Genomic DNA, 12,195 nt, shown 5'->3' with positions numbered 1-12,195 from the left:
CAATTCTATACATCTCTCTTCTGCTCAGTGGAAGTATTATTTTGGTAACACAAATCAAATTAGTTTAACGACTTGTCAAAATGTTGCAAACCTGTTGTTCCAGTTATTCTGGATTTCCTTTAGCAAATGAATAGAAAGAAAATGTATATATTTTTCTTCACCGTAAAACTTTTAATACAATATCCACAAACCATTAAGATTATTCAATTTCCCCTGTGTTTTATTCAATGCTAAAAAAGTCAGTCCAGGAGTTCCCGTCGTGGCGCAGTGGTTAACGAATCCGACTAGGAACCATGAGGTTGCGGATTCTATCCCTGCCCTTGCTCAGTGGGTTAACGATCCGACGTTGCCGTGAGCTGTGGTGTAGGTTGCAGACGCGGCTCGGATCCCGCGTTGCTGTGGCTCTGGCGTAGGCCGGTGGCTACAGCTCCGATTCAACCCCTAGCCTGGGAACCTCCATATGCCGCGGGAGCGGCCCAAGAAATAGCAACAATAACAACAACAACAAAAAAAAAGACAAAAAAAAAAAAAAAAAAAAAAAGTCAGTCCAAAATTAAGATCCGTTGAATCTTAAAGATCATCTCTCAAGGAATACAACCACATATACATTTGTCCCAGAATTACAATATGTACGTGACAGCCTCTTCAGTCTTTGCAATGACTTTCCAAAAGGATGTCTGTCTTTGAAAAAAATGAAGATTTTATACAATGTTCTGAAAAGGTTTCTCCTAATTTTAGCTTAAGTTTGAATAAAAGGCTCACTCCCAGATGAGCTCATACCTGCTGAGGCCAATTACACGATATTACTGAAGATTAAACATATTTAATCAAATCAAATACATGCAGACTTTTTGGCAGGCCAGTGTAGTTAACCCTAGTACTGCACCTGTCATGATGCTGAGTAAACCAGCTAGCTTCCATCAGGTTGGGGAAAGCACAATCAAAAGGAAGTTTCAAAGTTTCCCTCCAACTTAGCCCCGACTACTACTGTTTTCTCCAAACATGAAATTCCCTTTATCTCCTTTTTATTATTCTCCTGACTCTAAAAGAGTCAACAAAACCTTTTTATTACAATAGAGGAAACTGAAAAATCTTGTCATGGAAACCGCCTATGCAAGGCAAAGATGGCAAAAAACAAAAACAAACCCAGGCAAATAAAAAGAGGTAATAATTTCTCTTTGTACCTGAAAGCAGTTTAAAAAAAAAAAAAAAAACCATTAAAGATACTAATTTAGATTTCTCTAGCCCAAAAAACAGGGACAGTCAAATTTTAGAGAGACACACAAATCTCTGTACTGCCCGCAGAAGGAAAGCACAGAAACACTCCAGGTTAACATCTGCATCCCATGCTCCTTCTATTTCCCTTGGGGGAAGCTCTGCTTGGTTCATGAGCCCCACCTGCAGACCTCTTTCAGAAAACTTTTCTATCTCCTCTGTCCTCAAAGTATTTCTATTGTAAGATACTTTTCTACCACAGCCCTCGTTTTCATTGTTAATTATTTTATTTTTGCCCAGTGGTGGAGGAGGGCCTAATTCTTTTGGGCACTGGGCCCATTTCTTTCAAATCCCTATGCAGAGCTCCACATGCAATTTGCAGAGATGGGTCTTTTAAACAATCAAAAAAATTCTAGGAGGAAGCATATTAATTATAGGATTTCTATATAAAGTTGGCTGTGAACATGAGAATTCAATAACACAGTAATTGTTTGAATCACTATTTCTTTAAAAAGATGTAATGCTGAGATTGTGGAGGTTAAGATTTAGCCAATCATCTCGCCTGATAAACTGTTTTTTTGATTGGATGGTAAAGAATTATTTCATAAAACGTGTGTGTATTTATGTGTGCGTATGTATGTATATATTCACATATTTCCCAACATAGTTAAGAGAGATGGTTTTTATTCTATATTTTAAATTTAATACTAAATCACTCACTATATTCAATTAATTACACCCTCTAATAAAGAAAGAAAAACTACTAGAAATTTGGGAAGAATGAGAACTGTTATGATCTACCTTTAATTTCTCTCCTGGCATTAAGAGGGCAACATCCAAATTAAAATCAGAAAATCCAGATCACAAAATAAGTACATTAAAAACTGCATTAAGCCATTGAAAAGATGACAAAGAGGTAAAATCTAAGAAATTTTTAAAAATAGAAAAGAAAAACAGGAGTTCCCTGGTGGCTCAGTGGGTCAAGAATCCAGTGCTGTCACTGCCATGGCACAGGTTCAACCCCTGGCCCAGGAACTTCCACATGCTGCAGGCACAGCCAAAAAATAAATAAATAAAATAGAAAAGAAAAATAAATGCTAAAGGAAAAGATAAGAAAGGGTATTTCATCATGAAACTAAAATGTTTCACTTACTACAAGAGAATAGGCTGACTTTAAATTTGGCACCAAAAGAATAATAAATTTAAATTAATAATAAATAATAAATTTGCCACCAAGAGAACAGGTTGACCTTAAATTTGGCACCAAGACGAGGGCTCCAAATGTTAAAAATTTTAAACTCAGTAAATCTTACCCTGTCAACAAAATTCATCTTCTTCCCATAAGAGACATCTTCTACAATATTTAACAGAAGCCAGAATAACTACTATATTGGTACATTCAATGAAGGTACTACATGGTGAAAAGGAGCACTGAAGAAACGCTGCCACATTATTACCTGAATAACCTTCAGGAAGCATAATCAAAAGCCCCAGAGAATCCTTTTTTCTTATATTTATTAATAATTAACACTTATAAGGCTTAAAACTGGGAAAAACTAGATCTGACTTCATATAACATCATCACTTGCCCCACCAAAAAAAAAAAAAAAATTACCATTCCATTAAGAAGTAATCCACTGGACCACAGGGCTGCTGGTAATTTTAAAGGCCACCTACTCTGTAGATGTCCTCTTATTCTGCGGCAAGTAACAACCTCCAACGCTTACACAGCACCACAGAGCATTTACAAAGTATAATCCCCAAGATATTATATTCATTGTTTTAATGTCAATATTTAAAATGTAAAATTCAATTAACTTACTTTTCCAGATACAGGGTGACCAATGGGGAACTTAAGCTGGAGGATGGTTTCGCTAACCCCAGAGTCACGATGGCTTCGTGCAACTGTTTTACTGTTTCAGTTTCACCTCTTAAAGCCGCGCCATTTAGGATGTGGAAAAAGGACAGGACTGTTGCATCTTTGATAAGAACATCCTTCTCTTTCATCTCCTTTAGAATGTTAATAGCATCTACAATGAAGTAGCACAAAAGACCCTTAGGTAATTTCATGTAGGGAAAACAAACTGCTATTAAAAGAGCATTTCAAGCCCAGCAGGAATGTAAATTCTAGTGTATAATGCCGATTTCAAGTTAATTACTACTTGCATTTCTAAACGAGACTACAATTATAAATCCACAATAGCATGGTTTTATCATTTCCCTGCAACTTTGACTACAAATTATAGATAGGGACTGTGTGCCCACTCTGCACCACATAACCCTGTACGGTCTGCCCTATAGCTGTAAGATCCTCCTAAATGGATGCTTTTATCGTTCAGAGCTAACATCTGCTAAATCACACCATTGTTTCTTCAGCAGATGGCTTGTCAGGAGGCCAGATAATAAAGATGTGTTTACACTGTATATACAGCCAGACTAATGGTCTGATACCGATAGGGCCTGTTTGCTATGTCGATACTAATTAGCCAAGCAGAGCCAATGAAAGCTTTCCAAAAGACCGCATGTTAATACATTAGATTCATTAATCTTCATTAGGAAGGCAGAAACAAACATTTTAGGATATGGAATAAGTGCATTTTTATAATGTTGTTCTTAATTATGGCACAGACAAAATGTTTTGACCGCTTTACAGAAAGTGATTTTTTAAAAAGCAGGCTAATCTTTATAAAGAATTTTCTGTGTTAGGTTTCCTAGGAAAAACATTTAATGTTCACATCAAATATTTTCTCCATACATTTTTCACTACAAAGCTTAAAAAAAAAAACTTCTCTATGAATAAAAAGAAGAGAGGGAGGCTTAAAAAAAGTTTCAAAATAAAGCCCAAGGAGAAAGTTAAGAAACAAGTGAATGGAAAGAATATATTATCAAGTGTAATTCATTATATTAGGCTTAGCATAATCTCAACAATGAGAAAATGGGAGCAGACAACATCGATGATATCATCAGTTAGGGCTTTCCCTACAAACTTCTAAGTAAAACCTTATTAAAGTATACATTTTATTAATGTTATTAAAAGTTAAGACAAAGATTCCTGCAAAATTCATATTCTTAATAAAGGTTATGTTTATAGGTTTTATGTTCAGCCTTCCAATATACTTAAACAAAAACAAAGCCATTAATGCAGGCGTATAAGCAAATTGTGCCACAAGTCATGATCTTCAAACTCAATCCAAACAGCAATGCTAATAAAAACTAGCTGCAGAAATGCAAAAAGCACTGAGCTGTGCAAATGTAAATGACAAGCTTGCCAATCCATTAAAACTAATGGCCTACACTGTCCATGCAGCTCTGGCTGGATTCACATGCAAATTTGTATGCAAAGTGTTCAAGCACTTTGCGGGATATGATATACCATTAATATCAACTCACATGTTATTCCAGTGGCAAGATACTTGCACCAGATATTTCCTTTATGTGCTGCCACTTACCTTGGAGCTTGCCATGTTTCCCCAATACTTTTACAAGTCCTAAATACTTGCCGGTGTCAAGGACAGCAGATGAATCTAAACGGTCACTAAAAATTAAAGCCACATTTATATTATGTTAGAAACTGGTTAATTGTAAAAAGGACTGCAATATCCATTTGATCACTTTAAAAAACTCATCAGACAGTCTGAATTGTTATTAATATCAGCCTCCACATTTTAGTTAAGGTTGATTTTTGAAACCATATTCAAATTCACATGTAATTATATTCAAAGTGACAAAAGAAGTAAAAATCTAATACTACATATCCACTTCATCTTTCCATCTGCAAGTGATGCTAAAAAAGGAACTTCTTGGCTTCGTGCACTTAAGGTGATTCTAACTCTGTTATAAATACTGAAATATCCAAAAAGATACATTTTTATTTGGTAAATCTATCAGCATGGGAACCAAAGACACCTGAGAAATGGAGAGAATTTTATTTACACTACAGTACAGAAAAGAGAATGTTTAACAAGCCTTATAAAACAGTTACCAGCACCACTGTTGTGATATGCAGTTGTAGAATCAATGGGAAAAAAAAGGGCTTTAAAAAAAACAGGATGTCTTATACTTAAAACAAAGGCTTCTTGCAGAAAACAAGCCATAATTAATCAGAGTCATATAGTATGAAATTTCAACAATGCTGACAAAAAAGAATTTTTTAAATTTACATTACATGAGAGTAGTATTCAATCTACATGATCCATCAAAGACTGTATATCAGCATAAATGCTGATGATTTGTTTCAGTGCCAGGGTACTCACAATTCTCGCTTCAGGTTCAGTGCATCTTCTGCATTATCATGTCGACAGCACAAATTTATTAAAGCTGCATAGCCACCGACAACCATATCTGATTCATATTTTGCTTTCAATTCAAGAGCCTTTTCCATGTTCTAAAATTAAGGATGGAAGTGGAAAAAAAAAAACCCAAGAAATTAATAAAAAAGTAAAATTTCTACCTTTCATATTCAGAGTGCAAAAAAAAAAGTTAATGGTACTTTTAAAATAAATGGACTCATGTTAGTAACTTCACTTTGCTCTCTGGTATTTTTATTTGCCTTTTAAAAAGCAGGAAAAGACATATATGTAGGGTTTAAAAGACTTGTTATCTGCAATGCAAAACAGGCCATTATGCCAAATTTGATGTTTTAGATTTAGATTGTATTTTAAAAAGGATTTCCAGATTAAGTATGTACCAAGTCAGCCCTTACTCACAGTCCAATTTCCATGCACAGAAACATATATCCTTGCAAAGTTTCTCACAGTCTAATATCCAAGTAATGTGAAGAAAAATTTCAGAATTTAACAGTACCACGTTATAACCTTAAAGTCAGCTGTATTTTTTTTTTCCCTAAAAACACAGGCATACACCCAAATGACATGGACTAGAAACTGAAAAAGTCTAGTGATACACCACAAATTGCAGGCACACACTGAACACAAAGTACAGCTGGACGCCTGCTGAAAAAAGGCAAGAGACCCTTTATCTCAGAAAGAGCTTTTTTCCAGCAGGAAAATGGAATTTCAATCCCTGCATTAACAACCTGGTAATATTTGACTTGCAAATGACTACTGAATGTATCAGTTGCTTGACAATCTAGATATAAGAGACCGGAGCCATGGCTTGAAAGGACATTTGGCATGTATGATAAACCTATCACGGCTGTTACTATCATTCACTTTGCAGATTATCGTAAACAAACTAGAGCAACCCGAAAACATGCCATTCAAGGTGTAGCTGAAATTAGTTAACCTTTCATTTAATTGCTTTCTTCAAAGACATGATGTATAATAATCAATTATAAAAATCATAAATATTATATTTCGCTTTGTCTACTTTTATCTATAAAGAAATTTTTACCTTAACAGCATATTTGAATTATTTAAACAAATGTTACCTCTTCAGAACAAAGGATTAATATGAGGTGCTTTAGGACATCTCCTATGGGTTGATTTTCAGATTTTAGTTTTTCAAGTTTAGACTCCAAATCAGATAATGTAAGTTGCGCAGTCTACAGAAATGGAAAAAAAAAAAAAAAGGAAAGAAATTTACCACAAAGAAAATGTATGCTTTGTCACTCTTCCCTTTAAAACTGGCCTTTCCTAAAAGTCATGATGCTATCAAGGATATTAATCTGGAGATCTGTGGATGGACTCCAGGAGTTTATAAATCTCCTGAGATTAAATGCAAATTTCTTAAATATGTTGATTTTTGTGACATGGGAATTAGTTTTTACCAACTTCTTAGAGATATAGTGATGATGACAAAACTGTTAGGAACTATTAGTTTTATAAGGACACAGTCTAGAATACTCATTAAATGCAGTTATTACAGCATATATAATAGACTCAAAAAAACCTACTTACTTTTTGAGGATCTGTCTTCTCTCTTTCAACCAACTTATTAACATCCTAAAATTGGGATTTAAATTAGAATTAGAAAACATGTGGACAATATATTAGCAAATGTCAAAAGCAAATTCTGGAAGTCTCATCTTATTTTACTGCAATTTTTCCATCCTCCCAAAATTTTCCAGAAATTGTGTTCATACTTTATAACCATTATAATAAATACTTTAAACATACTCTTCAATATATAAACAGCATTTACCAACCATCAAGGAAAAGCCTTGTTTTAAAGGTTGTCATTTTAATAAATTTTTGGCCAAAAGCAACATACTTAAATAAAATTTTAACATACTTTTATATATAAATTTAGCATTTTAAAAAGTTGATTCCTATTTCACACACACCTTAATCAATTCAGGAACATGGTAGCTATCCAGCAGATTACGAATCCCTTTGTAGATATTTTCAGGAATTTTTACATTCTGTGCAAAGGGAAGGGAGGAGAAAAACAAAAACAAAAACCCAGAGTTTTAGACAACCAAACTGAAATTTGTCTAACAGAAATTATCTCAGACATAATTTAAGTCTCCAACTCATGTATGTCATTGAGAAGTGGTCTGGTTGTACTTAAAAGCAGCAATTTCAAATCTAATAGATACATGTCAGGCAGGACAGGCATTATATAGCAAAAAATGAAATGGTACCATCTCCTTCAGCTGATGGAAGTATTGTCTCAAACGCTCCTCCTTGGCCTGTACCTCTGAGTCACTCATGCTGTCAATCAAGTTATAAAGAAAATAGCCAACAGCTTCTGTGGAAAAAAACAAGAGAAAGCATTCCACTAAAATTACTGAGACTGTCATGTTATCAAGATTAATTTATAAGAAATCATTTTGGTGTGAGATGTCACCCTGATGAGAGGCTCTGAAATGGCAACAATGATCACTGAGGCATAGAGATTATGTGGTTTGGGAGCACATATCTAACTGGTGAGTGAAAGGAATATTAATTATTTTCAGACCGAGTGACAGCTTTTCAGTACTGAATCTTACTTCAATCTATTTTTTTCCACCACTCAGTGACAGAAGTGGTCCTGCCCAAGGCCTTACCCCTTTCCTGTCCAAATCACAAATAGAGAGAATAAATAAATGCCTTGTACACACACACTTCTATACTAATTTTTTTTGGTGGGCAACATTTAGGGAAACACATAAAATCGGTGAGGATTGTTAAATGTTGAGTATAGGAAGTTAAATAATTTTAATAAGCAGATACAGTAATCCTGTGGAGAGCTGCCTATTAGCCAATGAAAAGCCAAGATTAACAAAGATGTTTTGTAACAACAGTAATTTTCCTATGCATTCAAGCATAAAATGTATAGGGCCCTGTGTTAATACCTAGGATAGAAAAATCTGAACTTTCAAGAAGGGTACCTTCTTACAGAAAACCACATATTCTAGGCTTTATTATATGAAAACAGAAAATCATTAAATGTCAAAAATAACATATTTTGGGTAATAAATTAGATTTAAGTGGAAAAATCCATAAGGCCTCTTTAGGACTTTACATGTCTAAATTACAGCTGCAGAACATTAAAATCACACAAACACTAAAGAGTACTGATTTTTAAGCCTATAGGTAAGTGCTACAAGAAGTATTTCCTCAATATCTGAAAAGAAAAACCCTCCCAACTCCATCTTTAAAAAATTAAGATAAAACCAAACACCTCCTAGATCTCAAAAATGTTGTTATCAATATAAAGATTTATAACCAAACGTCTTCAAATTTCACTTTCAAAAAGAAACTGTTTACTGCTGTAATCCTTCTAGTCCATCATTACACAGAAGAATGGATTTGTGGATAAGTTACAATCATCGAAATTGAAACGCTACCCGTTGGTCCTGGAGGCTCCTGGCAATAACGTCCATCCTTGTACAACAGTTCTGTTATCTGGTGAGACAGAAAATGCGTACATTGCAGCAAGAGAAGCAAACAAGAACAAATACAATCTGAAATTGAATTCTTGAAATAATAAAGCCTCTCCCCAGTAAGGTATTATTCTATATCACAGTAATTCAACACCACCCCCACCTGCCAAGGCGATTGTTTTGTTTTTAAATAATAGGTTTGTCTTTTAATAGCAAAAACAAAACAAACCCATGTTGAAGGAAAACTGCAATGTTTCATGAAATGTCACCAAGAAAGCCTCCAAAGTGATTTGTTTATATATTGTTTTATTTTTTTGGTTTACATATTGTCTGAAATAAATTGTTATAATAGGAAATTGCTTATAGGGATTATCAACCAATGTCACTTGTCCATGTATTTTGTTTTTAGCTTTATTGTAATTAGACCAGTTTCCTCCTTTTAAATGAGGTATCACAGAAATAATAAAATATCCTGGACCACTAAATAACTTTTATAAATGTTTTTCAACATTTTTTCCAATTATTTTAATGGCATTAAAACAAAATGGAGTCAAAAGTTCTAAGGGTGTGTTCTCATTGATTCTTATCAATTAAATATACAAACACTAAAAAAAGGCTTACCCTGCGACATAAATTTGGCCCACAAAATTTCAATCAAAAAATCAAAATACATATTATATGGTGCAAATGATTACAAAACCTACAGTACTGACATGTAACTTTTTTTTTTTTTTTTTTTTTTTTTTTTTAGGGCCACACTCACAGCTAGGGGTTCCTAAGCTAAGGGTTGAATCAGAGCTACATATGCTGGCCTACGCCACAGCCACAGCAACTCAGGATCTGAACCAGTCTGTGACCTACACCACAGCTCACAACAATGCCGGAACCTTAACCCACTGAATGAGGCCAGGGACTGAACCTGCATCCCCATGAGTACTAGTCAGATTTGTTTCCACTGTGCCACAACGGGAACTCCTAACGTGTAACTTTTAAACATACTATTTGACTATATATCCACATGCTGAAAAGAATAAGAAAGGAAATGCCAGTTTTTCTGGAGTTAGGAATTGCAAATTACTTTACGTATATACTACAAGTTAATTTATTTGTTCTTTAAATAGTGCCTGGTACATATTAAAAGTATTAACAACTCAAACTATAGTTACTCCTTCAACTATTCATTTTCTAATATGGACAATCAAGCAAAACTGACCACACCCCACTTTACTCCACTGTGAAATCATGCTGCAGTTAGTAGCAAATCAAAGGATAGTTAAGGTAGAAACTGTTCAAAAGCAAAGAAAAACAACCCTCACCTACACATTGTTTTTTAATCAACATAGACGGGTAGAAACAAAACAATAAATCCTACTAGAAGTTGTGGCCACACCTTAGATAAAGGACAGTCATATTCAATACTAAGTTTTGAACAAAGACATTTAGTAAAGTGAAGAAAAATCCTTCTAGTCAAAAATTTACTTCTAACTATAAATCTCAGCCATTTATTATAACTAACTATATAGTCTGCATGGCAGTATTATACTAAAAAACAGAACTGAATGAAAATAAATGTATTAAATATTTAAATTGTGAATTCCAATAAATAATTTGCACTCTGATTTTACTAAACTACAAGTATTCTTGTAATTCAGCATAAGGATCGTGGTATTTCCTGCATAAAAACAGTTAACTTTAAAAAAGATAGTTTAGGAGTTCCCGTCGTGGTGCAGTGGTTAACGAATCCGACTAGGAACCATGAGGTTGCGGGTTCGGTCCCTGCCCTTGCTCAGTGGGTTAACGATCCGGCGTTGCCGTGAGCTGTGGTGTAGGTTGCAGACGCGGCTCGGATCCCGCGTTGCTGTGGCTCTGGTGTAGGCCGGTGGCTACAGCTCCGATTCAACCCCTAGCCTGGGAACCTCCATATGCCGCGGGAGCGGCCCAAGAAATAGCAACAACAACAACAACAACAAAAGACAAAAAAAAAAAAAAAAAAAAAAAAAAAAAAAAAAGATAGTTTAAAATTGTTCTGTATATCATTTAGATATAGAAGATACATTTATAGATATACTTACACAAACATATACACACACACACATATGTATTTTAAAATAATTATTAAATCTGTATGGTCAAATGTCACTGCAATAACGTTAACAGTTGTTTTTTGGAAAAGTTGAAAACCTTATGAGGAATTTAGAATTTAGTCAGGGCTCACTTTAATAATAAATTTCACACTCCAGGAAGGCAGTCCTATTTTATTTTTATTTTTTGTCTTTTTAGGGCTGCACCTGTGGCATATGGAGGTTCCCAGGCTAGGGATCTAATCGGAGCTGTAGCTGCTGGCCTACGCCACAGCAACGCCAGATCTGAGCAGTGTCTGTGACCTACACTACAGCTCATGGCAATGCCAGATCCTTAACCCACTGAGCAAGGCCAGGGATTGAACCTACACCCTCACGGATTCCTTTCTGCTGAGCCACGACGGGAACTCCGGAAAGCAGTTTTAAAACTATCAACCTCAGGTTCAAAATTCATTATCTCATAATGATACATTATAAATGTATGAAGCTATTATAACTTTTGCTTTTTATACATCAACCTCATGATATGCAGTATTAGGAATACTTACCTTGCTCCAAAGATTTATATCCATAGACCTGCAGGGGGCAGCAAAGGATTAAAAATAAACCCAGGGATTTAAAAAATATTTTTAAGTTAAAACACACTAGCAATTATTATATGCAATGCATAAAGGTCAAAGCCTTAAAAAAATGTTTTCAAATCAAGGGGAATTTTTAGGGCAAGGTAATCTTAAAAAATCAACTCTCACTTTGAACCCTCAAAATAAAGATTAGTTTGGGTAAGAATCATTAAGAACCATCCTTAAATCTTGGGGTCCCAGTATGATAGAGCAGGATATGTGTATGGTCTCAAAGGGTCTGGCCAAGACTGCTTTTTACTTGTAATGGTGAATACAGTAACCATATAACAAGAGAAATCGAACACCTCCACTGAGTGATCATAATTAACATCATTAATGAGATGCTGATGTATAGTTTATGATCTAATTCCCTGAGGACAGACACCATTCCTGTGGTATTCCAGCCAGGGATGTAACAAGAAGCTAATCAAGGAGAACCATCATAAGGAACATTCTCTACCCTGCCTGTATTCTCTAAGACTATTAATGTCATAAATAACAAAGGCTGAGA

General features: G+C 34.8%; 1 protein-coding gene across 1 annotated transcript in view; it reads right to left on the bottom strand.

Moving 5' to 3' along the window:
- The window catches only part of LRPPRC (leucine rich pentatricopeptide repeat containing), a 114,192-nt gene that overhangs the window by 52,045 nt on the left and 49,952 nt on the right, over positions 1-12,195 (bottom strand). Inside the window, exons 15-23 of the mRNA XM_003125183.7 lie at positions 11,613-11,640; positions 8,948-9,005; positions 7,760-7,866; positions 7,460-7,537; positions 7,074-7,118; positions 6,605-6,718; positions 5,469-5,599; positions 4,665-4,750; positions 3,038-3,245 (exon numbers count right to left, since the gene is read on the bottom strand). Of these exons, the coding sequence (XP_003125231.4) occupies positions 3,038-3,245; positions 4,665-4,750; positions 5,469-5,599; positions 6,605-6,718; positions 7,074-7,118; positions 7,460-7,537; positions 7,760-7,866; positions 8,948-9,005; positions 11,613-11,640 (855 nt within the window). The remainder of the gene's footprint in view (positions 1-3,037; positions 3,246-4,664; positions 4,751-5,468; positions 5,600-6,604; positions 6,719-7,073; positions 7,119-7,459; positions 7,538-7,759; positions 7,867-8,947; positions 9,006-11,612; positions 11,641-12,195) is intronic.

The sequence above is a fragment of the Sus scrofa genome, chromosome 3 (assembly GCF_054392235.1).
Source record: "Sus scrofa isolate SSC_HxYL_T2T_F1_AM1 chromosome 3, Sscrofa_HxYL_maternal_Yorkshire_Landrace_v2.0, whole genome shotgun sequence".
Lineage (NCBI taxonomy): Eukaryota > Metazoa > Chordata > Mammalia > Artiodactyla > Suidae > Sus > Sus scrofa.
This window is presented reverse-complemented; position numbering and strand designations above follow the sequence as displayed.